This window comes from Musa acuminata, chromosome BXJ2-7 (genome assembly GCF_036884655.1).
Source record: "Musa acuminata AAA Group cultivar baxijiao chromosome BXJ2-7, Cavendish_Baxijiao_AAA, whole genome shotgun sequence".
Classification (NCBI taxonomy): Eukaryota; Viridiplantae; Streptophyta; class Magnoliopsida; order Zingiberales; family Musaceae; genus Musa; species Musa acuminata.
The window spans coordinates 6,662,345-6,689,376 of NC_088344.1; the positions used below are offsets into that span (position 1 = coordinate 6,662,345).

General features: G+C 35.9%; 1 protein-coding gene across 8 annotated transcripts; it reads right to left on the minus strand.

Moving 5' to 3' along the window:
• Positions 1-305: 305 nt before the first annotated feature.
• LOC103991200 (uncharacterized) lies at positions 306-20,223 on the minus strand. 8 transcript variants are annotated; one of them, XM_065116614.1, is made up of 11 exons: positions 20,044-20,223; positions 19,731-19,905; positions 17,258-17,309; positions 12,888-12,961; positions 11,958-12,044; positions 11,187-11,330; positions 7,103-7,154; positions 5,311-5,384; positions 2,209-2,293; positions 1,188-1,298; positions 306-551 (listed from the first exon to the last, which is right to left on the minus strand). In XM_065116614.1, exons 2-11 carry the CDS (start codon positions 19,856-19,858, stop codon positions 471-473), a joined length of 888 nt encoding a protein of 295 aa, XP_064972686.1. In that variant the 5' UTR covers positions 19,859-19,905; positions 20,044-20,223; the 3' UTR covers positions 306-470. The 8 variants fall into 8 exon arrangements, with proteins under 8 accessions (XP_064972686.1, XP_064972685.1, XP_064972687.1 ...); XM_065116613.1 differs by lacking the exon at positions 20,044-20,223 and having other exon boundaries at positions 19,731-19,999; XM_065116615.1 differs by lacking the exon at positions 20,044-20,223 and having other exon boundaries at positions 1,163-1,298; positions 19,731-19,997.
• Between the last annotated feature and the right edge of the window lie 6,809 nt (positions 20,224-27,032).

A 27,032-nucleotide genomic window follows, 5' to 3' on the forward strand; every position in this document is an offset into this window, starting at 1 on the left:
CACTGCAACCAAACTGATGAGCATTGAAAATGAGGAAGCAAATGACATCTCTTCATTTGGTTTCACTTTAAAGATTTTAATTACAATCAGTCACAGTCCACTGTTGATAAAATGAAACATAAAAGCCAAGTATGTATTCACTTGGAATCCACTTTGATGCTTCATCAAAGGCTATGCAGGAGGGTATCAAGATAGATCCATTGGCTGCAACAGTTTTGCAGCATCCAGAGAAGGTAATTGAGTATAAAGAGCAAGTTGAGATAGCTCTTCTTCATCTAAACAGACTACATGTTCTTCGAATGAAATAATGATCAAACATGTCCAGATGCAGGTTTATAAAAGAAAAGAATGAACATTTTTTTAACAGTCACAAATCCAGATGCCATAATAATGAACATTTTTTCAACAGTCACAAATCAGTTGATTGGCAACAGAAAATTCCGAAGACTCAGATTTTGTAGTTAAATACTTTAATCGGTCACTCCATACACACACACAATCGAGGCAAACCGCAGCCGGTCACTCCATACACGTAAGCCAACTAATCCTTCCTGTAGAACAATAACAAGAGTGCAGGAGAAGAGTTTATTAGTAAATAGGTCTTACAACTGACATAACCATAGAGAGATTCATTAATTGTTTCTTAAAGACATTCATTTATACAAACAGTTGCAAGTCTTATATACCTCAATATATAATAAATGCTGAGTTGCCTGATCCAATAAGGTTTCAAAACAATTCACTTCTTTAACAACTTAAAAGAAAATTTAGTAACACAAGTTTGGTAAAATTGATAAATACACTTCAGAGAGGTAGCACAAAAGCTGACTAACATCATTCTCTTCTTTAGTCACAAATTATAAGATACTCATTTAACAGGACCATTCAACAAATTTTCCAACACTTCCATATGCGGCAGCTCATTTATCATCCCAGACAATGATAACTAGTTTAAATATCATAAAGGACACTGCACAACATAAGTTTTAGGTCGGTTAAATTTTTACAACAGCACCCCATGAATATGAATGCACAAGTTGGTTAAATCTTATAAGTTTATGCTAATTTTGTTTCTGTCAATGTTTTGGCAGATAAGATCAATGATGACATTAAGCAATTCCAGCAAGTCACGATATTAAGGCCAACAGAAAAAGTGAATGACCTGCCCAGAAGCATTTGAAAATTACTTGGCAGATGTACTTCCATGCTTGCTGCGGGAGTCCAACAAAACATGGTACATTGGATCTTCCAATGAGAGCCGGAGAAGTTGAATGACAATGTAAGCACACGTTGTGATACTGAAGCAGGAAAACAATGAAGACATCAATATCAGTAATGAATATAAGGAAATAATACAAACAACAGGTTACCAATCCTTTGATGCACATGAAGAAGATATTGAAATTATAACGTCAAATTTCATAGTTCCATTTCCACAAACTTATAATGTCATAGATACTCCTTTAAAGTTTATAAACATTCATAGACCCATTGGAATAGTATTTATCAACACTCCACTATCATCCAGCCATGAAGGTAGCAGTGGCTTGGCTTCCCAGTTCGCTGGTACATGTTGATGATGTGCTGTTAGAGAGGCTTATTACAGCTCAGGAGATATTGCTGGCATCTTACCTTGCATTTGTTCTTATCCCTTCCATCTTCTCCCTTCGCTCTTCTACTCACCATCTCCCACAACTGTCTTTCATTTTTATAGTCTCATTGTTGTCAAAAGATTTAGGTGTGGATGAGAGGGTGAGGTCATCTAGATGGGAGGTTAGATTTTGCAGAGGATGGGTGACGACCAGACTTAAAAAGTAGGTTTTATCAGTTGGGTTAACACCTAAGATGTAGACATTTCAGTGGTGGGCTCAGTCCTTTGGCTTTAGTAACTTTGTTTAGGCTACTATGATCTTGAGTACATTTACCATGTGTTAATTTGAAGGTCCATGACTAGAGTCGAGGTGTCCTTATGAGAACCTAGCCAAACCTGCAACAAATCAACATATTTGTATGTAAACCAGACACATAAATCCGATGGGTCAGTTACAAAGGTTAAATGGAATTCACTTTATAGGTTTATAGGTGGAGTTTCTCAACTTACAAAGAGTATTAAAAAAATGAAGGGAGATTAATCAGAAGGTGAGAGATTATCAAAGCTAGAAGCTCTTTTTGAATATATCAAGCAAGGTTTTTAATTTCGTACCGTACCAACGTATTAGTCTTGCTCAGTACAGTACGGTATCGGCATGCCGAGCGGTACACCAAGATTCTAATGATAATGCCTTCACCAGAACTGTCATGCAAGTGAGAGAAATCAACAACAAAGAAGGTAGCAAAGCTATTCTACATCTCATATTAGCATATTTTTCTTGGACATAATTTGAACTCTTACAAAGACGGCACCCTAACAAGTAATATTTGTATGGCTATCATATTTACTTTACGTCTGCAAACATTGATAGTCGAGCAGCCTCGAGACAAACCCCATCCCATCCCCTCGCTCTCTCTGTTCCTCTCTCTCTCTCTCTTGCTCCCATCACCTTCCGTGTCGACGCTCACTGCTTGGTCGCTTTCCTCCACTATCATCACATCCCTCCCGACAAGCTCAGGCACCCTCCCATGCACCCGTCCGGCCTCGAGACGCACAACCCTATCCCTCCCCCACGCTTTCTCCTTTCCTCTCTCTCTCTCTCTCTCTCTCTCTCTCTCTCTCTCCTGCTCCTCCCATCACCTTTCACATCAATGCCCGCCGCTTGGTCGCCCTCCTCCGCTACCATCGCATCCCTCCCATTGAGCTTTGCTGCCCTCCCACGCACCAATCCGGCCTCAAAACGCACAACCCTCTCTCTCTCTCTCTCTCCCCCTCTCTCTCCTGCTTCTCCTATCACCTTCCGCGTTGACGCCCACCGCTTGGTCGCCCTCCTCCGCTGTCGTCGCTCGATAGTAGGTGGTCCGCTGGATCGCCCTCCTCCGCTTGGTCGCCCTTCTCCGCTTGGATGCCCTCCTCCCCTGGTACTGGCTAGTAGCGAGCGGTCCGCGTGCCGATCTACTGGTGGACTGGTACATACTACCCGTACCAGACGATACGATAAGGTTTTAAAAACCTTGGTACTAAGTATCAATAAGACAACAACAATCTTCTAGAGGCTATTCTCAGTTTTGTTTCCATAGTCCTTTGGTTAGTGATGTTTTAGGGGAGAGTGAAGTATGGGTAACCCTTACACATAAAATCAAATAATATTTTAATAATCAATCAGTTATAGATTGTGGTGAAAATTGATATAGGAAATATGCACCACTCTGATGAAATATCAAGATGTCAACCAACTTACCCATGGTATTATCCTGTTCCAAAATATAATAACAATCAGTATGGATTTGTACCAATCAAGGTTTGACTAATCGGTCCGAGCCGGTGTGTCGGCTGATCGACGGCATGGCACGTGTCACTCCGTACCGGTGTACCGACACATGGTACGCTGGTGCATACCGATGTTTTGACAAGGAAGAAAAAGAGGTTGAAGAGGAAGGTCCATTGGAGGAACATAGGAGGAAGGAGAAAGGAAGAAGGAAGAAGAAAGAAAAGGAGGAGAAGTGCAGTGATACCATGGAAGCAAGTTGCAATGATAGCGTCAAAGGGAAGCAATAGCATCACAACGGCGAAGCGTCGAAGAGGCAAGCATTGCTACAGCATCGCAGTGGTGAAGCGATGAAGAGGCAACACCAGTGTAGCATCGTAGTGGCGAATCAACAAAGAGGTAGTGTCGCTGCAGCGGCAAAAAGGCAGTGTCACAGCTTTGGATGCTAGAAGAGCCCTAATATGTTTTTTTTTAACGCTGAAATGGATTGGGGCCCATTATTTTTTATTTTTTTATTTTTTTAATGTAGATCGCCCGAAAGGGGGTGGTCCGCTTATCGGTCCACACCCGGATTGGTACGTACCATCGAAACCATACCATTTCGGGTGGTACAACAATCCCTGACCATTTAGTATGGATATGATAAAATAAGTCAACACTACTCGGCATAGGTTCATACATGTTCACAACTCAAACTCAACTAATCTTAGATCGAGTCTATTACTTAGCAGAATTTTAAAGTTTATCCACATACACTAACCAGTAGTCATTAAATCTATCTGAATAATATAATATAAAACCAGTACCAAGAATATGTTAGATATAATTAGAATCCGATGGAGTTGCCAATAAGCCCTCAAACCCCGAACACGATCTTGAGGTGGTTCTATAATGGCAAGTTTGGATTTTATTGCTCTGAATACTTGATCTATTGTATTTGAAACATGTTAAGATGTATTGTGAATTTTTATTTGATTTATTAAGTTATTGCAACGTTATTTTTTATAGAGATATTGTACTCACGATATGTTATTATTATCCCAAACAATCATATACATCTTATTAGACATCCATTATAGGTGATGTGTAATCCTCCAAAATAGTCAATATAAGTGGAAGAGAAATGATAGACAATATAAGTGGAAGAGAAATTGTCATTTGATCTAGCACTCTTAGTCAAACCCAGCCATATTAAGCATGTCGAGCCTAATGAGCTAACTGGCCCATCAACTTTATTGAACTCAAATCATAGCCAAAATACTTAAGTTAAAGTTGATAGCAATACACTTATCGGACCCTTATAAGTCAATCTTAGTCTTACCCAGTTCCAATATCGAACTATTCGGAGTGTTATAATCTCCCCCACTCAAGAGCTTGATATCCTCATCAAGGCCCAGTATAGTCCAAATCAAACCCTAGCATAGTGCATGTGAGTCATAGTCCAATGGTGGCTCCACACCATGACGAGTCTCTGACTTCATTCACGGGTAGTCTTTTCCTACTCGAGCCACTCACGATGCCCCAATACTAAGTCGACTTTGATATCATTTGTCAAGACTCGGGCATGATGGGCTAACTGGCCTATCAACTTCGTTGAACCTAAATCACTGGTCAAAATGCTTAAGTTGAAGTTTAGTAGTACACCCATCAAATCCTTATAAGTCAATCTTAGTCTTGCCCACTTCCAATATAGGACTAATCGGGGCGTTACACTCAGACTCAGGTATGGTATGATATGTGAACCATATCGTTTCAAAAGGAGACTAGTACGTCCAATAAACAATAGGAAAGTCCATGCAATCCTTGACTATTTGGGTAATTTATTTTCAGATTATTATACACTTACCTAATGCAAAGAAATTTATACATACAGATATCATCACTTTTTTGCTAATATATGATTAGGATTTAGGAGTAATGGCAATAAAAACCTTTATATTCAGATACATACCTGCCAAAGCATATCAACAAACAGATCCAGAAGAATGCACTGATCCAAGTTGACTCCTTGTGAACAACCCATACCTGGTAAACAATAACAGAGATCATTTTTTCTCTGTAAAAATGGGATTACTAGAGAAGTATACATTTGCACAGACTGTACAATAAATACATGCTCAACAACTTCAGAACCAACAATTTCATTTACCCAAACAAAACCAATTAACAGATAACTACACAAAAGCTTCAGGTAACCTATAAATTATTGTGAAGCCACTGTTAACCAGACTAATACAGCTTAACTTCATGCACCCTTAAAATGCAAATTCACATTATCAGATTTTCAAATTGATGCATACATGCTTTGCAACTTTAATACTGAAACATGATATTTGACACAATTATCTCATGAAAATTAGGCACTTTGTTAATCAACAATACACAAAATCATCATCAGCTATTTAAAACAAAGCCATAATATGTTGTCAAGATTGTAATCACATCACCAAGATCAATAACCTCAGTACAGTTTAAACTTTAAAATTTAAATGTTGTCTTGGCAGGGACCTTCTGGGACTGTAAAGTGATTATGCAACACTTATTTCATGCCATAACAAGAAAAGAGTTTATTTGTTCATGTTGGTTTCCAGCAAAATCTTTTAAGCAAAACTTCAAGAGAAATCAGATGACCTACCTGAGATACAACAAAGAAAGGAACCAAGACATGTTTAAATGCAATATATATTGTATTGTAGACTTGAACCACTTAAATCATATAAATGTTGACAATATTAGGTAGGAAACATCCACAAAATAGGGTTTTCTAAGGGCTTTGAAAGGGCACCTGACCCATGCAGGCATACCATTTGTCAATACACTTGGCACTGTCAGTTAGTATCAGCCTGGTCAGGATAGGCACAGTTCCAATACCTGAAACATCAGACCATAACTAAGCTCAGGCTAATAATAGTACATCTATCAGACCCTTAGAAACCAATTGAAATCCCCTCCCTTTCTGATGTGCAAAAAAACTGAGGGTGTTAAATTATATCACCATAGTACCATCATTGTCCTCTAAGACCATAGCAATAGTGAAATCCACTATGTCAAATTGAGTAGTCTTCAGAAAATACTAGAACAACCATGTCAGTTTGGGTAGCTTGGGGAAAAGAATCAAGTTCAGGGTTTGAACAATATATCTGGAAAGCAGGTCTAGGATATATTTTGGTCTGACAGTTTTCAGTTTGACCAAATCTTTATTTGGGTTGGACCAGATACTTTTACCACCCCTAGATGCAGGTTTGTTTGGTATCTTGTATTTGAATTAGATGCATGGATATGTTTCTGTATTATAGTTTGACATTTTCTTATGCAATGAAAACTATCATGTAACAAGATAATTAGGTAAAAGAACAAGATAATTAGGTTCTTAAATGCAAGTGGTCTCATTAAATAAAAATTAAAGTAATATACTCCAATAAAAATATATTAAAATACAAAAATAATATGTAAAAACATTTAATACCTAATTCAATCTTTAAGTGCATGAATCCAAACACAAGATCTACAATACAGCATCTGGAAAGTCATAAAATGTGTATTGCTCATGCATACATTTACTTATACACATGTCAAGTTCTGTATCAACCCAAGCAGCTAGAAAATTAACGATCCTAACTTCCAAATTTCTCAAAAGGTTCTCTTTCAAGATGGATAATAATGAATTTTAAACACATCTACAATTAAAAAACACTTAGAATGTCACAAATGTTCAGCAAAAGTCATGTAAGACATTGACTTACCGATATAGCAAAGACATTGATATAGAAGTCAATTAAGGTTGCAGCCATCCACCTATAAAGGTTTTATAACAACTCTACCATTAGTTTTAGTAGACATATCTTGATATCTAACAAGAGAAGACATAACAATGCTAACATCACTAGAACCTTGTTTATTAAAATTCTTAAAGATTTATGATTAAAGAACCTTGATGTGCAAATTATAGGAGTCAATCAAGTCAAAGACAGATATATGCATATATTATAAAGCAGCAATCATAATTCATATTAGAAAGCATAATTCAATATAAAACACGAGCAAATATAACAAATCTAAAATGAATCAAGCTGGATTTATGAAATTTTTTAAGATGTAAAAGAGAATCTAACTTTAAACGCAGATGCAAGACAAGAAAACAGGAACCCTCTTTTAATTCAAATTATGTCCACTGTGGGATGTTTTGCTCCTAGAAAATTGTGTAATACTTATATATTTAGGGGTTGAGCTACCATTGGCTATAAATTTCACGTGACACATGAGGTGCAACAATTATGAGAAATAATTGATTGAGTTGTCATTATAAGCAAGGAATTAGATTCAAGTATTGAACCCATCTATTTCCGACCAAACCAGTGCGGTATCACCATACTGGTGGAACATCGATTGGTATCGATCAGGAAAAAATGCATATATCTTGTTTACTTTATAAAATATTTTTATATTTTTCTTAGTTTGAATTTTATGCCAGTGAAAAAAAATCTCATAAGAATAACAGATGGGATGCTTGATCTGGTTAGTGCTTGATTTTAGAAGTTATTATTTCTTCATTGAATTTTCCTTTTCTTGTCCTTCACAAAACTATATAAAGGAAGAAAGGATAATCTATTCAAGGACATGGTTGAATCAGTCAAAATTTAACTCTCTCTCATCATGTGCAACTGATATGAGTTATCATCTGTATGTGAGGCACATCAAATGTAAGGCCAGGACTTCTTTGTTTGACACTTAGGAATAAGGATAACTCTAGGAATTATCTTCTCCCTCCCTCTTTTCTCTTCCACCATTATAAAATCCTTGAAAATATGAGTATGTATCTTGTTACAACTTACAAGAGCCCCTTCAGGATCATGTCCTGCATTAGTTAACATAAAACAAGGAGGGTAGAGATGAAATAACTGACCTTTCTTCTTCCTTTTTCTCTACCTTACCCTGTAGAGGTCTTTTTCCGTATCATCATTGCTTGCACAGTGGGAAAGTCAAACTGATACCTTAGCCCATGAAAGATTTCAATCAAGTTTTACATTAAAAATTATCATAACCAATTTAGTTTGTTAAACTGGTGATCAGTCAGCTAGTTTAGGCCAAAATCGGTTGATTTAGACACAAAATACACTTTAGAGGCGGGCCTTTGAGGTACACCGAAACCAGAACCGTACCAAGATTCAAAACATTGAACTTCTTGTAAATTTTCATCTGAAGAAACCAACATAGGTTAATAAAGATGAAGAAAACATACTTTGATCTGTATAGCGTAATAGGTTAACTTCTTGGTGATGAAAGCGAAACTTGTTTTGATCAAAACAATAAAGTTTGTAATTTATTTCTGAAATTTGTTTTGATTAATTATTCATTATTTTATAACCAAAATCCACTTATATTTAATTATTTTTACCAAGGTTCGCCATACCGATGCGTACCGCCCGGTACGGGCGGTACGTACCGGTCCGAGAGGCGACCGGTACGCGGACCGCCCTATACCGGGCGGTACACCGAATTCAGTATATATCGGGCGGTAACGGTCGAAATTTCGACCGTTACCGCCCGGTACCATTCGGTAACGGTCGATTTCGACCGTTACCGCCCGATACCACTCAGTAACGGTCGAAATCGACCGGTACCACTTGGTAACGGTCGAAATCGACCGTTACCACACTGTAGCAGTGCTACAGTGCTCCAACGGTCAAATTGACCGTTGGAGCCCTTTCTCCTCCTATTTAAACTAATCTTCTCTCCCCTATTTCATTATACTCTCTTAAACTCTCTCTCAAACATTTCTTTTCTCTCATAAACTCTATAAAACAACGATTTGTGAATTCAATCGAGGTAAATTTGGGAAGATTAAGAGGAAGAACTTTCTAATCAAGAGGTATGAGTCAAACTGCTAGAGGAACTACCGATACCCAACGGTCACACTCGTCCGCCCAACGTGCAAAGGCAAAGGGGAAGGCAATAGCATCAGTTGCATCGTTGGAAAGAATCGAGTCGGGCGACGAGACACCTTCACAATCACATTCTCTTTCTCGTTCGGTCCAGAGACATGACAGCAACACGGACAGCAGTGCCTCAACAGATGATGGCGGTGATACCGGGCAGTCGTTGGTCTCGTCTGCACAACTTGAGGGTGGTGAATGGACTGAGGAGCAATATTTTACACATGCCACTCAAGATTCAGATCATGGAACTCGACAAGGTACTGGTTAAGTTTATGCGCGGAAGGGAAAGGAGAAGGGGAAGGGGAAGGCAGTGGATGAATATGAACAAATGCGACAGAGCATACATGATATAGACACAGAAAGAGACTCATCGTATTCACAGCCATCGTATTATGAAGAATCATATGGGCAACGACAGTATGGTGATAGTTGGTCATCCTTCTCTGAGCAACAGCATGATACAGAACAACACCAATATATGCCTCAAGAGCTGCCTCGGACAAATATGATTTATGACGATCAATCTACGATCAGTATCACATTGATGCATCAATGGCATACGGTGTATCAATACACTATGTCATGGGATCAATTTCATGATTGGGTCCAACAAAAGTATCATATTGATATGTATCGGATCGAGGACCCCGATCCACCACCCGTGGAGGCCCGTCGTTCGTTTTGGTGGTAGAATTAACAATCAGGTATATCTAGATATATGATTATTTAATTCATTTGAATTTTAGAGTTTATATTGTAACAAAATAGTCTAACAATTCAACTGATTTTTCTATAGATATTTCAATCTATAACGAGCTGAAATACGAACCTCGAACAAGACTACCTCAAAGCCCGAAAAAGATATGTGATGCTATTTTTACCAAATTTACATTGATTTTGCTAAACTTATACTATTACTATATTTATTTGTAACTTGAAAACTCTATCCTAACTTTTTTTTTAATTTTCAGGTATTTTCGGAGGGATAAATCGGTGAAATCAGGTGTACCGAGCGGTACACCTCGGTATACCGCTCGGTACATCGTACCGTACCGTACCGAGCCAGCGTCGAAACGCCGGTACGGTACGGTTCGGCGAACCTTGATTTTTACTCTAATTAGGTAGAGTTTATCCTAAACTACGGTTTCTTATTTGGATCTGGTTGATCCGGACTAGCCAAACCTGTGGCAACTGGTAGGTTGGCATACCATGTAACAGTATACCAGTTTGTATCAAACCATACCAATTCATCCAAGGACCGTATGGGTCTGGTACCATATTTGATATCTTGCACATGATTTCAAATACCAATCAATGCGGTGCATATGGACTGATATTTTATCGGTCCGCACAAGGACCAATATCTAAACATATTGTCTAACACCAATTAATATTTGAACTTTTAATAATTTATTCTACTGATATCAGGTAATATAGGTCAATGTACCACCAGTACACTGACAACATAGCGGTTCGGTAGATTACCAAAACCAGTGCCAGACCAAGACTCAAACACTTGAACTTATGCTTGTAAATTTGCATCTGGTTAAACCAACACAGTTTAATAGTTTAATCAGTAAAGTGTAACATGTTAGGTTCTTTATGATGACCAATCATATTGTCAACAATATATAATTTTTAACATTTAAACATATCAAGAAATTTATTTTTGCTTCCAGAGATAGCTTATCAAGATAAATATCATCATCTTAACATTTTTACTAATACTGATAAAAAAAATTTATCTGCAGTGCTGAACATTACGTTGCAGATCAAGCATATATATGTCAAGAAATAATTAAAGATTATTTATTTGTCAAAACATGTAGAAAAACCATTAAAAGCTAATTAGGAAGAGGAATACAAAAAGAAGGTGCAGATAAATGCTTACGGTGTCAACAACTCCGTCCTGAAAGGAAGTCCATCTGTAATTACGGTATAAACAACTACTACTAAAACAACTATACCCAAAGTGCTGAAGAGAACTCTCCCAATCATAATAGAAGAGCACTTGACATTATGTTCATGATCCTTCCTGAATGCAAAAGAAATATACACGATAATAGATATAACAAAACAAAGAAAAAAAAGATATCACCAAGGAAAATGTGCAGTATAAAGTTCCTCGTGCCACAACCACATTATGAATTGCAAATTACGGAATAATTGTACTAAAAAGTCTTAAGCCTCGATTTGGTTCTTCTTGGAATTTTTCTAATGGTAATTTTAACGAGTACTGTCACATTATTATATTTTTCCTTCACAAATTATTGAGAGGAGCCAAGATTATTCATATTTGCATTTTGGAGGTTCAAGACTCATACAGAATTAGCAAAAACTGATGCTACATTTTTGCACTCAAAAAGTATTTTATAATATTATCTCAAACAATTGCATCTAAATTTCACTTATATCCTTTGCATTTCTTATAAAGCCCTTTTCAATGTGCTTAATTTGTGAGACTGCACACATTCAACCCTCCCTATATAGCAGGACCGCTCTACATTACTACCACCACCACCACTTCCCAAAAATGAAAAGAAAAAAAAAACAGAGTAGAAGTGAAGTCAAACTACCAACACTTGAGGTTCCATGCATGGAAACTTCTGTATGATTCATTAGAATTAAATAGGAGAAACTTCTAAATAAGTTGATGTTATACCTCAACAAGAGTTGGCTTACAGGATCTTGTAGATGTTGAGATGTAATATTGAACAGTTTCAGAGTGATATAAGCACATGTTGCTAAGCTGAAAAGGAAAACAAAGAAAAGAAAGTATCAGCTCATGATGCACCAAGTCTATGGAAGACCAAATATGTTGTTTGAAATTTGAATACTTCAACTGTTCAACATAATATAGGTAGAACAATGACTCTCCAAACTAGAACACTAAGATAGGTGCACAGAAAGATCTTCATAGAATAATATTAAAACATGCTTTTAACGGAAAGGGGAAGTGGACTATTGCAGTAGAAATATATCCATTCATAATCCACTCTCTGATAGGTAATTCCAAAAAAACAAGTATTCCAGAATATAGATAATTACCATTAAAGAGAAAAAGATACTAAAAAAAAGTATTATATTGGCAACAAATAAGAATCAAACATCCATGCTGTTTGAAAACCAAAGATAACAAAGAAAAATTCCAAAGTGTCCATTTAATCATGGGAAAACATGACTATATGGTGAGATCTCATTATCACTCAAAAAAAGCATATATACGCTTAATTCTTAAGTAAGAATTTAAATTTCAGTTAGACTGGTACCTACCAAATGCTATGCACCAGTCCAACTAAGTACCAGTAATAAAATATATAGCTCAATACCAATACAATGTTGTTTAATTTTGATTTTAATTGTTTTATTTCAAATGGTACCCTGCTATACCAATACTGTACAAGTTTGTTATGTTATCAGAACTGGTATTTCAACCCTCACTCTGTAGAAAAGATAACATTTACTTATCAACAAATTGGTACAATAATCATTATGACAGCAAATTTAAGTAAAATATATAATCTCAATGTTTCATGAAATCAGACAGAGAGAAAGTGATACTGATTTTGCACCAAATATGAAACAAAGATACCTGCCAAAACATACTAACAGAATCACCCATAAAAAAGCTTTCATCCAGGTTGGTTCTTTGTATGCAACCCAAGCCTACCATGATACAAAAAACACGATAGTATAAGAACAACAAATTCTTGGACTGGATGCAATATATTTGCTAAGAAAAAATACCATGTATATAATTAGACATATCATAAGAGCTTAAAATATTGGGCTGCATTGCATTTCCCATGTAGACACAACACAGATTTCTGGATAAACTGATGAGTAAAAAGTTATCTTCCTGTAAACACACTTATTCTGAAAGTTAGTGCTTCTCACAAAAGCCTACAATGATCATTCTGGAAACAACTGCCTCTATTTGAAGTCTCAACATTCTGAATACAAGATATGTCTGCATTAAAGAAATAGCCAAATTTCATCTTAAGAAGTCTCATATTGAAATAGGTACGCTCTTTCATGCAGCAAGGATATGCAACATTAAAGCACTTAATAGTTAACAAAGTTACAAAACTATTTTGGTTGTTAGACCAATTATCAAAAGCTAAAGGATACTAGAATGTGTTCAGTTGTTCACCATTATAGAGTGATTAAACATGACGATAAGACATACAAAATAACACTATCGACTAACAGTAGAACTGTTAGACATATACTTGATTCAAGAACTTTTATTGATTTCCTGTAATTGAGTCCTTCAAGTCAATTCATTACAGTCTAATGATCGACTATTTCTGTCTTGTTGTAGCCTTGCTGTGCAGCAGATATATTATCTGTTCTCTTCACAACATTTTACAGATTAAAAGCAGAATCATATTTGAAACCTACATCAGCAGGTATTACTATCAGACAAGATGGTTTTCCAGCTTTGGCTCACTAGATGAGTGTTGGGCATGCAAAAATGTTCATGACCTATGCACACAATCCTTCTTGTCCCTAATTCTCTTTAATTAGAAAAACATTCTTGCTAAAACATCTGTTTTAAAATGCCATTTAAGTCTTTTTATTTCATGACATTTCACAAGAGCCAATAGACCTAGCATTAGGATCATGACAGCCATTAACTAGTATCTTGTGAAGTTTCAGTGATCTAAATGTTTGTCTAGATACTTTTATATTATTTTTATTCTAAGACAACAAAAAAATATATACTTCCAGTAGCAAATGCTCTAAATTATAATGAATATTGTTTATGATGTTCTAACTATTCTGTCCAACCCACCATACTTAAATCAAAACTACACAGCATCGGAGCGGATATTGGGTACTGGGTATGGGTCAGTCATGCTCATAACCAGATGGATTTAACCAGAATCCATTGATTTGATCGACCAGCCAGTCTGCAACCAGCAAGGAAGAAATGAAGAAGAACAATCGCAGCAGTAGTTAACCAATGTGAATAAGGAAAAAGAGAAGTGAAAAGGAAAGAAAAAAAGGAAAAGAGAAGAGAAGAAAATAAAATAGATTCAGAATAAACCCATATTTAGATCTGATATAGTTTTAGAATTGTCAAATGATTTCAAATTACTTAAGTAGTACTAGAAACCAAAATAGACAAATACATAATCATAGAGTTTAAGTTTTAAATATTTCAAAATTATATTTTGAAATATTTTAATTTGGACCCATATATCGTACCTATATATTTTTTTAACCCTTTTAGATCATACACACATATCCTATGTTAGAGCAATGATCATCTTGGGCACAAGGATCGGTATCATACTCAACATCCCATACCCATCTCCGAGCACATAGGAAATTACTAAAACTCTTTGTTGCTCAAGATCTTGACCTCACCTAATAATATCAATTAAAAGAATTTGTTATCATTGTCCCAAAATTACTTTTTAAAGTTTATTTTAGAATGTTATTTGAGTTGTTAGAACAAAATATGGATGCAGATTTAGGTGAACAAATGATGTCACATGCTAAAGTAAAATGGAGGCAGAAGCTCCAAAGTGCTTCATATCAAAAATGGTTTTACAACAAGAAGCAAACTAATATGTAAACTCTCATTCCCTCCACTTTCATGTAAAAAACAAAATGTCAAGCTTTCCCTTTATGGGACCACTTATACAATGCGGAAGTGATACAATACAAGATGTACCATGTACAACACTTGTGAGCCCAAACATCTATGCTGGCACTATTTCATACGCAGTCATGTCACCTTCCTTGTGGTGACAGCATGTTATGAATCCTTGTATCAACAAGACAACGGGCACGAGCAAAGCCAAGATGTTCATGCATTGAGGCATCATTCTAAATTATCAATTAGTTAACATTAAGTGTAACTAAGTTACTTTGTAGATAAACATACCATTTATATTTTAAACATTTTTACTGGATTTTAGTTTATTGAATAATTAACACTAAAATTATAAGCATTACAGGTGTCAGAAATGTAAAACTTATATTAGTTTGCATGGTATGAGCTACTCCATTTTTCATGTGTTCACCTGTAGTTGAAACCATATTGATTCATGAGTCTTGTCACAATGTATGAGCTCAAGAGTCAAGACTATTTAGTGAACTGCAAACTATTATAACTAATAATTGTAACAAAACATATTTGCTTTTTGCATTAGGCTATCCCCATTATGACACTAATAAACAAAGCAACTTAAACTACAAAGAAGAAGAAAACTAAAAACATTTATCATTAGGCAATTTGTTAGTATATGTCCGGTCATTAATAGAAACTGACCAAGGTTTCAAGTTTCTGTTCAAGACCCATACCGGTCGCTAGTCAGACCAATATGGGTCCATCATATACCTATGCATCAACAAACGGTGTGCTGGCATACTGGTGAAAAGAGGGAGAGAAGAGGGGAGGAGGACAATGACAGAGAATAAGAAGGAGAAGAAAGAGAAGGAAAAAGGAAGCAGATGAAGAGAAGATGGACAAGATGATGGTGGAAGAGGAGAAGAAGCAAAGGAAAAGGAGGAGGCATATTGGAACGAAGGAGAGAAAACAGTGATGCGACAGGATGACAATGACAAGGTGGTGAAATGATGGTGACGAGGGTGCAAGGATGAATATGGGGAGACTGACCAATGAGAGAAAGAAAGGGAGAATGTGAGGAACATGAGGAAAAGAAGGAAAAATTAAAAAAATAAAGAGTTGCCAAAGTTTTAAAAAGTACAGAAAAGATGTGGGTATTGAGTGGTAGGCTTTCTATCCGATACCCCTGGTTTTAGTCATTGAAACCAGATACTAAGCCTGGTTTGGTAGGGTTAGCAAGAGGTAATGGTCAATTTTTGCGTCTTGTTTCTAATGGTCCAATAAATACTCATCAGTGCAAACAGGTTCATCTGGTTTTTAAATCATTGCAATTGACTCACTACTTAAAGCCTACGAGACCAAGAAGAACCAAAATAAGAGAATTTTTTTCTTTGCATTTCTTTTAATGTCAAAGAAAGAAAGCATCAAAGAAAGTAGAAAGTAAAAGTTTTTTTCTTTTTTAGAAATCAATTGTGTAGCAGAAAAAGAGACCTTTCAATTCAACTTTTGCAGTCTACCATGTTTGAAAACAGAAAATAAACAAAAGACTGAAAATGTCTTGTAATTTAATATTCTCTTTCCTTTTCATCTCATTGAGCATTGGACATACGGAAGCTTATCCATGTTGATCCACGTTTACTTCAGTTTTTGTTCTTACAACTTGTTTCCTTTTTGCACTTCATGTGGACTATAATCTGGTAGTATCCATTTTTTCTAGTTTTTTAGCAGACCCCTAAAGTTTTGGATTATCTACAAAATCCTTTGTTTCTAAAACATGGAAAGAGATAATGTTCCATTTTCCACATATCTCAATCATAGAGCACGCCAAAATTACTGTCATCAACATGGATTGAGTTGGTGATAAATTAGAGCACAAGTTATTTTCACAATCACAATTTTAAACTTCAAAATTAGAGAAAGCATATTGCAAACTCGTGAAGAATCCAAAGGCTGAAATTATCTATTAGTTATCATTGATTGGTATGAATCAATGCAACATGTAAAAATGTCTTCCCTATAAATTAAACCTTAATAAAAATAAGATAGATTAAAAAGTAACACACAAAAGATTTTGAAAAACAAAAAATCACAAGATCTCAAATTCATAAATTTCCAGATCCCACAAATTTATCAGAAAGGGCCAAAACGTTACATATTAGATTATTAGTCCCTTCTGTATACAAAGAAAAATAGTAGTGTAAATTCTGCAGTTAATCTTGAGTAGATTTCCAACTTACTAATAACCAACAAGTGACTAATCGGTAAGATAGGATCAAATAATTTTTTATTGTCTTTTGCTTCAATGACAAGGAAACATAATATAGAAAAAGGCAAAGTAGAATAATGTTCTTTAGATAACATCAAGCTGTGGGACTTACCACTATAGCCACAACATTAACATAAAAATCAATCAACGTCGCAACCATCCACCTAAACAAGATAATGAAGCACAATTATAAATATACAGATATGGACAAGAACATGCAGTTCATGAGTCATATTTGTGTTGACAAATACGTCATGCACTCATGTAATAATAGATATATACAGCACTGCTTAATCATGTAAACAAACATTGTGAACATGTAAACCATGGTACACTTAGTCCACAATACATTTTCCAAGTTGGAATAGAGTTTTCAGTCTAAAAATATTAGACACTTCTAAATGACCAAGCATTTGTACTTAGATATTAGCTATATCTATATTATTGTGTTCCCTATGTAAAATGATATGGTATTAGTTAAAACAAGGGAAGCATAATTCTTGACCCTAAAAGACAGGATCATCTAATTAGAAGGAAACTTGAGAAAAATGTCTATGCATGTCATAAAATACAAGGGTTGAACTTATAATTCATAAGGCTGTTGCAATAGAAATATGATAATACAATTTCTTTTTTGTTTTTTGCGTTCTGCAGTCACTAGTTAGTCTTTGTCTGCAGAAAATGCTACTCATCATACTATTTTTTAATGGAGAAAGAGAACTGAATAGAATTGATGTCAGGATCGACTGGAAATGGATCAATTGGAATCAACAAGATCGGTTGGTCCATGTTGGTCAGCTCAGAGTCAGCCGAGAAAATTAAATTAAAATAAATAAATGACTAAAAAATAATAATAATAGGGACAAACCAATCCATGTGGTTCCCACTAATATACGATTTGGATAGGATAAATGTATGCAACCTTACCTCTATATTTAAATAGATTATTTCGGAATAATCATATAAAAAAATATTAGAAAATTTTATAAATCATATTTGAGAAACAATAACAATTATACATGTAAAAAATTACCTTCAAATTTCTCAAAATATCTTAAGTTGAAAAGATACATAAATTGGTATGCAGAACACAAAACCCTGTAATATAACAATAAATGACAAATAAAACAACATATCTATTCTATAATTCTTATAAATCACACAATGATTTTTTTTTATAATAGGCAATTATTATACATACGTAATAGAGGAGACTTAAAAAACTTATTCAACTGCAGCTATGCATACAGTGATGGAACCAACTGCAATCACAATGTTTCTTTAAGCACCATCAGATTAAGTGTTAGGTAATGCAAGGACAAATAAGAAAAACTTCATTAACAAAATCTGATATTAATCATGAAATCATAAATCTCAAAACATCTCTCTTTTCTACCATCATATAGTTACTTCCTAATAGATTGGGGATTACTCTTAAATATCCTTTCCTCTTAATTTTCCCAGTGATGGACAATGAACATCAACATTGGTGGCAGACAAAAAATTGAATAATTGTAGAAAATAACAAAAATAATAACAAAAGTATCTCCTCTAATCCCACAATCATTGTTCCAGGTTTCTTTTTTGCCTTTCTTTCACTTTGACCTTCATCTTCTTCTTTTCATTCCTTCAACCTTTCTCTTCTTTTTCATTTTTTGAGTCAGTCAAATTGCTTTTGCTTTTGCCACTAATTACATATTACAGAAAACGGATATTGTTGATTACATTGAACATTGGTGTAAAAGATAAAAGAATATAGAAGAAAGAAACTAATAAGTCCAAAGTCCAAACCAAACAAAAGAGAGAAAACTCGCAAAGAAATAATTAGTAAGTTATTAGCTTTAAAAGTTACTCTGAGAATCATTATGCTTTAAGTTAACCGAGTGCTTCTAGTCCAACTAAATGGTCATGAAAAGCAATTAGGTTATGTATTCTACACTAATTGTTAATCACGAAATTGCATATGCAATAATAATGGTTGAACATAGATTATTCCTAAATATTTCGGTCCAGAAGTTCATTCTTGTCTGCTCTTGATCTCTAAATTCACAACCTTAGAAACAGAACCTCCATATCTAAATTTACCATATACCCCACTAACCCATTTTATCCAATATGTTTCAAATTTGTTTTCTTTGCCTTAGGTTCCCACTCTCAAGCAATACCCACGTATTATATCAATGCCATTCAAGTGTCATCAAATCCTTTTGAAGAGTTTAATAACTCACAACATCGTTTGCAAGAAACATCTGTATCACCAGACCTCACATCCTAATCGACAACTTCCTGTCACTCCTATTAACTAAGTCATGTAGCTTTAGTTTGTCAGATATGGAGGGTTCCATAAACAAAAAGTTGACTTTGGATCAGTTATACACACGTCAAGTACAACAGCAGTCATTCCTAATTCCAAAGACATCATTGTAGATTGTTGTTCATTATACACACCATGCCTTACAAATGAGACAATGACAAGATCTGTTACCATGCAGATCCTTATCTATCATAATCCTATACCACACATGGTGCCAATCACAATTGAACAGGAAAACAAAATTAGTATAATCGTCAAAAAGAGAACTTACGGTGTCAAGAGCTCGATTCGGAAAGGTGACCCATCAGTCACAGTGGTGTAGATGAGGGTTGCCAGCATGAAACAACCTAGTGCAAAGAACACAACTTTGTAGGCTACCATGTTCGCAGATGCCGCCATGCCCTCTTCCAGAGAAATGTCGCGAAAATTCCACTTTTAGGGATTCTCTAATGCCGGCAGAAGGAAAGAAAGAGGGGAAGCCGAAAAATTAGAACGTGGAGGAGAACAGCACACGTCACCGCAAGAAGAGGAGTCGTCCCGTCCACAAGAAACCACAATAGCCGCAACGTGAACTACAATCCTACCTTCGAAACATCACATTCAAGATGAGAGTGGGGAGTCGTCGGACGGCAACGTCTATCGCCATCCGGCGTCAAAGAACCCGAAACCAGGCCGCCTTTCGCACCAAATATCGTCTTCACGAAAGAGTTGACTGGTCGCAGTTGGAGCGCGCCATCTGGGGCGAGCACTGGATCTCGAAGGTTTCCTTTCCGCCTTCGACCCGTTTGAGGATTTTCCACTTAAAGAGTGAGATAAACCACAAACAAAGCGCACCACAACAAAGCGGTCAGTTAACACGATTTACCTCACAACGAACATAACGAATTAACGCGACAAACAATATCGTATCTTTCCTCGGCCAGCATCTTTGTATGCGCTTTGACGAACGAGGACCAACTTGACACGTGAACCTTCCTGCCACGTCAAGTAAGCCTGTCAGGTCGCTTCGTGAGTCATGCTTCAATTCGTTACTCGGACGTGGATTATTAGGATAGCGGAGTTTACATTATTTATTTTTTAAAAATTATATATATATATAACCACTTCTAATCATAGTAATCAATTAGTTTAGAAAATAATTTGGATTAGAAAGTAAATTAGAATTCCAATATCTAGGATTAACTACAATGGCATTTGTAATCTATGAATTTTGTAGGCATATATATAGGTATATATTCTAATATGTGAATTTAAATGGACAGAATCACTACAATTTTGCCTTAAGATAAGTACAAATAAGTGGGGAACTAAAAGATTAAAGTGAATTGTATGTCATATTATGCACAAAAGTGTGATTCAAATTTAAACACTATAATAGATTTATTAGAGCAAAATCTATAATAAAGATTTCTGGCTTTCTTGCATCAATCAGTCCCATTAGGTTGGACCGAATCGTCCATTCATTCATTTATTGATCAAGAAAAAAAATACAAATTATCTCTCTGTTAAAGATTCAATATAATTATTGGATTAATAGAAGATTCTCATATCAAAAGTCCTGCCTATTATTAAGTAGGCGTCAAGAAATTATGTCACATACAACCCATCAAGAAATTATGTTTTCGAGAGTTTTTTATCGTATGATAAAAAATCATACTCCATGAAATTAATAAAAAATTTGATAAGTCTTAGATTAGATTGGATTAAGAATATACTAAAACACACTAAAAAAATTAATATACACATGCATATAACCTATTGTAAGTCATGTGAAGGTAAAGAATTGGGATTTCTTCCTTTCCATTTCCATGGTGTCTAATTTAGTGTTTAGAAGTAAGGTTTGTTATTTAGTGTTTAGTGTCTAATTTAATACAAGCGAGATATATATAGATCCAACAAGCGATCAATGTCACTATATGCTATATGTTAAATATATTCAATAATATGTATCGTCTTAATAGCTGATGGATATGAATCGATAAGGCAAACCATGTCATCTATTTCTTTTATGTCTATCTTAATTTTAGGTAGGAAAAATAAAAAAAAAATTATTTAATTCATTTTTTATTTATTATTTTATACATGGGCCGGTTCATGCTCCAATTTGGGCTTCTTTTCACATGAACAGGTAAAATTTCAAAGATTGGAAACAGTGTATTTACTCTTATAAAAATTGATACACCGCAAATATCCATCCAAATATTAAGATTATACATGTATTCCTCATGTAAAGAAACCAGCCAAATACATAAGATCAACCATGGCTAATTGTAGTTAACATTAAACAATTTAATTTTAAAAAAATATATAAAATATAAAATATAAAATAACCTAATATTATTATATTATGAGTTTTAAAAGAGTACAAATATTATTTACAGTTTTAGAATATATTTAGGTTATGGAAATTAAATATATCTGGCTTTTGGATTTTACAAGAATATATATCCCAAACTAGGAATACATATGAAGATATCTTATTTTTAAAATTGATATATATATATATATATATATATATATATATTTAAAAGACATAGATTTATAGGGATAAAAATAAATATAACTTATTAGTTGAGGAGAATAAAAGTCCTTTCTGAGGGTCCTATAAACAAATATACTGGATAAGATAGGATCTATAGTTCAGAAGATTTTGGATTGATATTATACAATATTATACTTTATTATTTTAAAGGTAAACAATGAAGGTGAAATTTGATCCTGCAAACTTTGCATTCGTTTATGGCCTTCGCCGTTGTAAACATCCAATTACTACTATTTCAATGAGAAGGAAGATGGTTTTTTATACGCCAGTGTGGAATCCTGCTTCCCATGTCCTCTCGACACATCATTCTCGTGCATTTTCCATGAGTATTCTTTGACTCCAAAAGCAACTTTGTAAGTGGTGGTACAAAGTAGATTCTACTCTTTCTAACTGAGAATCTCCTTTTTCTCAAGGAAAAAAAAAAGGGGCAGTAATATGCCACATTTTTATTCAACCACTCTTTCCCACTCACAAAGTTGGGGCACTTTCAAGATTTTTGTTCTTTTCAGTAGGAGTTTGGTGCATTAGAATTTTTTTTTGTTATTTTGATGTATATTTTCATTCATCCATATGTCATCCAATGGAAGCAATAAACTCAGATTCAGGGAAAAGTGAAGTGAAATCCGAACTAATATCGTTTGAAGTAATGATGATTGATATACATCCGCTTTTGCCTTTCCCCTCTCTGCTTGAACTCGATCTTTACTTGTCAAGTTCTTCCAGATCCGTATAGCTTTAGGAGATATTATTGTCTGCGAAAGAGAACATATCGCAGGAAATAAGACCATTTCGCAGATATGATTTGATCACTAGCCGTGAAGAACGTGCATCTATTAAACAAGAATAAGGATCTACATCTTGTCAGCTGTGAATTTTCTGCGAATGCAGAGAGACATGGCATCTTCAATGTTCAGCAGCAGGCCCAGAATAATTCTGCAGTCAGTGCTTTGCTTGTGAAATGTTCGTTCCCTGATGTATGTTTTGCTGCCACTCCGAAGTCAACTCGGGATTCCCCTTGTCAATCCTGTCATCGACGCTGACATATTTGTTAGATTACAATCCAATCTTGTAAGCTTCTTTGCAGAGTTGATGTGCACCATGGAAGGTTGACATCAGAGCTGATACTTGTATACCGGGCTTTCGGCAGAGTCGGATCGTAATCCTGGTCTACTGCTTAGATGCAGGAAGTGGAAGGCTAAGCAGAGGAATTAATTCCAGGAGACCTTGCCGAGGGGGTAACATGTCCCTTTCCGGTATTCCTGGATCTATGTGAGATAGCAAGAGCCGTATCTTGCTCAGATCTCTTTGCCCGACTTAAAATAAACATCAATTAATAGGCGCCCCTAGTTTTGTAGTGGTGGACCTCCTGTTTTCTCTCCTGTTCTTCGCAGCCCGAGACAACCTTGCAGCATCTTGGGTAAACATCTCGACTTCAACCCCCATGTTCATCTGTGATCCTCCTATATGCTTTCGCAGTTGCTGTCACCTGTGTTCTCGGTACAAATTAATGGAGAAGTTTGTCCTCTAGTTCACGTGGCATTTTCCTTCTGGTAGATTGCTCGTTCACCTCCTCTAACCAAGCAGTTAATCTACGCTGCGAAGGTTGGATAAGACTTCTCAGCTTCGACTTTATGGTCCAAAACAACCTTAGAGAACTTTCAGCAAGCATCTCGACTGCAACTCCCATACCTGTGTTTTCGGTCCTAATTAGTGAAGCTTGTCCTCCACTTGCAATTTACCATGTGAGAAATCGGTGGCTCATGCCTCTTCGGAAAGGCTGTTGACGAAAGAGCCCACGAAAGGAAGGCAATGAATGGTACTACAGAATTTGAAGCAACGCCCATAGATTGCAAAGCTTGGATGCAGACATTACAGCTTCAAGTTTGTAGTCCAAGATAACCCAAACTTCTCAACCGCAACACCCGCATTTATATGTGACACATGCATGCTTCATCAGTTGTCGTCACCTGAGCTTGTCTCCTAGTTCATCAGGTAAAACTCGAAGCGACACTCGTAGATTGCAAAGCATGGAAGAAGACATCCACTGCTATGATAAGATTTTGCCTGTACAACTTTATTTATTGGAAGAAAGCCAGCTGCTTCTTGGTCGGTACTAATATACTACTTTTCATTGCCTGAGCTTCCAAGCATGTGTGCAGGCAATTCATCTTTAGCCTCACAGCCTGCTCTCTTCTTTTGCTCGATGAGCAATGTCGAAGGGCACAGGGATGTCCTACCTTCCTGATGGCCATGTCGAGGTGTTTGATCTCTGTACTTGGTTGGCCACACATCTACATGGAACCTACTGAAGTTTACATGGGGATAACACAAAGTCAACCATTAGAGACATGATTAATTAAGAACTGCATCATCAGATAACAGCCTTCAGTGAGTAAATTACTTGCAGACATTTGCAGAATCATATAAGTTTGAAACTTCAGAGAGAATGGAGAACATCCACAAGAAGCAATGGGTGTAGAATTAGGATGCAGTAATTGCCAAGCACACATTTCAACATGTCAAGCGCATTAAACCATGCCACAGCAAGCTAGATTGGACCATACAAGGACAAAGTTGTAGGATTTGTTGCTCACGTTGAGTTTACTTCCAGCAAGCATTAAGCCACTTTGAAATGATGAATAGTATGCATCCTAACATGGAGTTTACTGTACTCAGACAGTGACATGAATTACATGTCATATCATGATGATTTTATATCGTGCTAAATATCTCTTGAATCCCTGTGTTGCAGATACGCAGGAACAGAAATGAAGATACAAAGCAAAATCAACTGGCAACTAATATATCAGCTCATAACTTCTCGAGTGGGTGAGCAGTGACCTCTCCCCCCCACACCCCCACCCACCAAATCCTTGACATTTCTGTGCTCTGCTTTTTGTTTGCTGTGAGGTGTGACAGGTGAGTTTGCTTTGAAAGATATGTTTAGTGTTAATGGACAAGTAATATGAGCATCGATAGAGTTCCAAACTACATCAATGAGAACTATGCAGTGTTGTCCGATGCATCTGACGTGAGTCTTTAGAATTTGGCAAGGTGAGAAAGAATTCTAGAGGATTCAGTGAGACCACTGTAGCTCATTGTTTGGCTGAACTGCCAATAGATAAGAGCTTTAAATCTGATTGATAGGTGGTCCAAATCAAACTTGTGGACAAGTTCCCACCAAATCACTCGACGGGCCAAGTCGAGCACTGTACAATAGCAACGTGCTTGTGCAGAATGCATGCATGAGAATATTATCGATCGCATTCGTTTCAGCAAGATATTGTCCTAACATAAGCTGCTCGTTTAGAAGGACACAGATGTTTTGATGTTAACCCCAACACCCCCACCACCCCCCTTTTCATTCTCAGCTACTCAATCAGTCATGCTCCTGAAATGAGTTCTTGATGAAATGTTGAATGCTTTATTTGCACATGATATTTTTGTTAATGCTTTACAGTCTCATTTTACCTTGAGTTTGATTTGTCTAACGATATGAATTCTTGATTTCTCTGTTCGTAAGTGAAAGAAAAAGTCAAATTAATCATCTTTTTATCAGCATAATTTGTGCTTTATGATGTCATGCTTCATGATATGCAGGTCAGCACTGATTGCACACATACCGGTATAATATTTATATTGCTTCTCCAAAAGCATAGGAAGTTTGATGAGGTAATTGTCTTCCCATCTTGGCTGGAACTTATCTATTGATTGTTTGACCAAGAACATTAAATTTTGGTTCCTCAAGAGTCACATTTGATCTCTGACCCTGTACACATGTATGCCTTTTTTTTAATAGAAAGCTGTACACGCTTCTCACACTTGCTATTATTCAAAAGACTAACTTATCTGCCTCCATGGATTTGAAGGGAAAAAAATTAAAACAAAAGACTTTAAGCTAGAGATTTGAAAGCAAAATTTCTAGCAGATAGTGATTTCTTGCCAACTTTGACCAAATTCTACATTTATGAGACAGCAGCACTGTTCAAATGTCAAAGGGCTTCTTTCTTTTTTTTTTCTTCAAGATTCCTATGCTTCCTATAGTGAGAGAAAACATAAAATTGGGAAGAAATCATGTTCATCAACCAGTCTACTCATTGTTTTACTGTGTCTTGGTAGTTCTACATAATATTGTTGAGCTGGTTTCATTCTGCAATTAACATTACATTATGCATCTCACACTGGATATGGTATAGAAGAGTCTCTTATAAGATTTGATGACTTCGACACTCATGATATATTCTTAACTTCCACAAAAATAATTCAAGGCCCTGTTTATTTTATTACCTAGAGAAGTTGTGCGATGCAATATCTTTTGAGTTAACATTTGCATAGGAGTTGGATCAAGTTGACTTTTCATATAACAAATACTTAGTCGGTTGATGTGCATTCATGGAGGAGCAAAACTTCCTCTGGTTCTGGATTACAAAATTAGTTCATGGATAGGGGAATCATGTGGCAGGATGCAAAAAACAACCTTGAAAATAATTTTCATTGACCTTTCTTCCGATCAAGTTCACTGAACTGACAAGGCAGATCTTGTGGCTTTGTGCTGAAGTAATCAGAAGAAAAAAGAAGAGTAGAGAAGCTCCTCTTTTTCATGTCTTATAGCAAGTTGTTTATAGGATGGCCATGACAGTATGGTTTTGCATTAAATGAGCCTAGAAATTCAAATTGGGAGAATGGGATAAGATTCTTTCACATTTTTGTATGATTCCTACACCTTTTGTTTGGATATATCTCTAATGCCAAGCAAGAGAAGATAAGAACCTTTGTCTATGTCATCTATTTTAACCTCCCCCCTGCTTTAGGTGCTTTGGAGGGAAGTTTCCTGCTTCTAGGTGAAATTTTTGGCTGGAGTCAACATGCAAGACATGGCAAGAGAAGGGACAAATACTGGAGAAGATAAATTAACCTAACCCAGAAAAAGGAAAAAGGTGATAAAAGATTGAAAGGTAGCAAATCTAAGGGATGCACAGTTGACATGGACTCATCCTTTGTTGCAGTCACTGTCACTGGTAGAACTGGAAG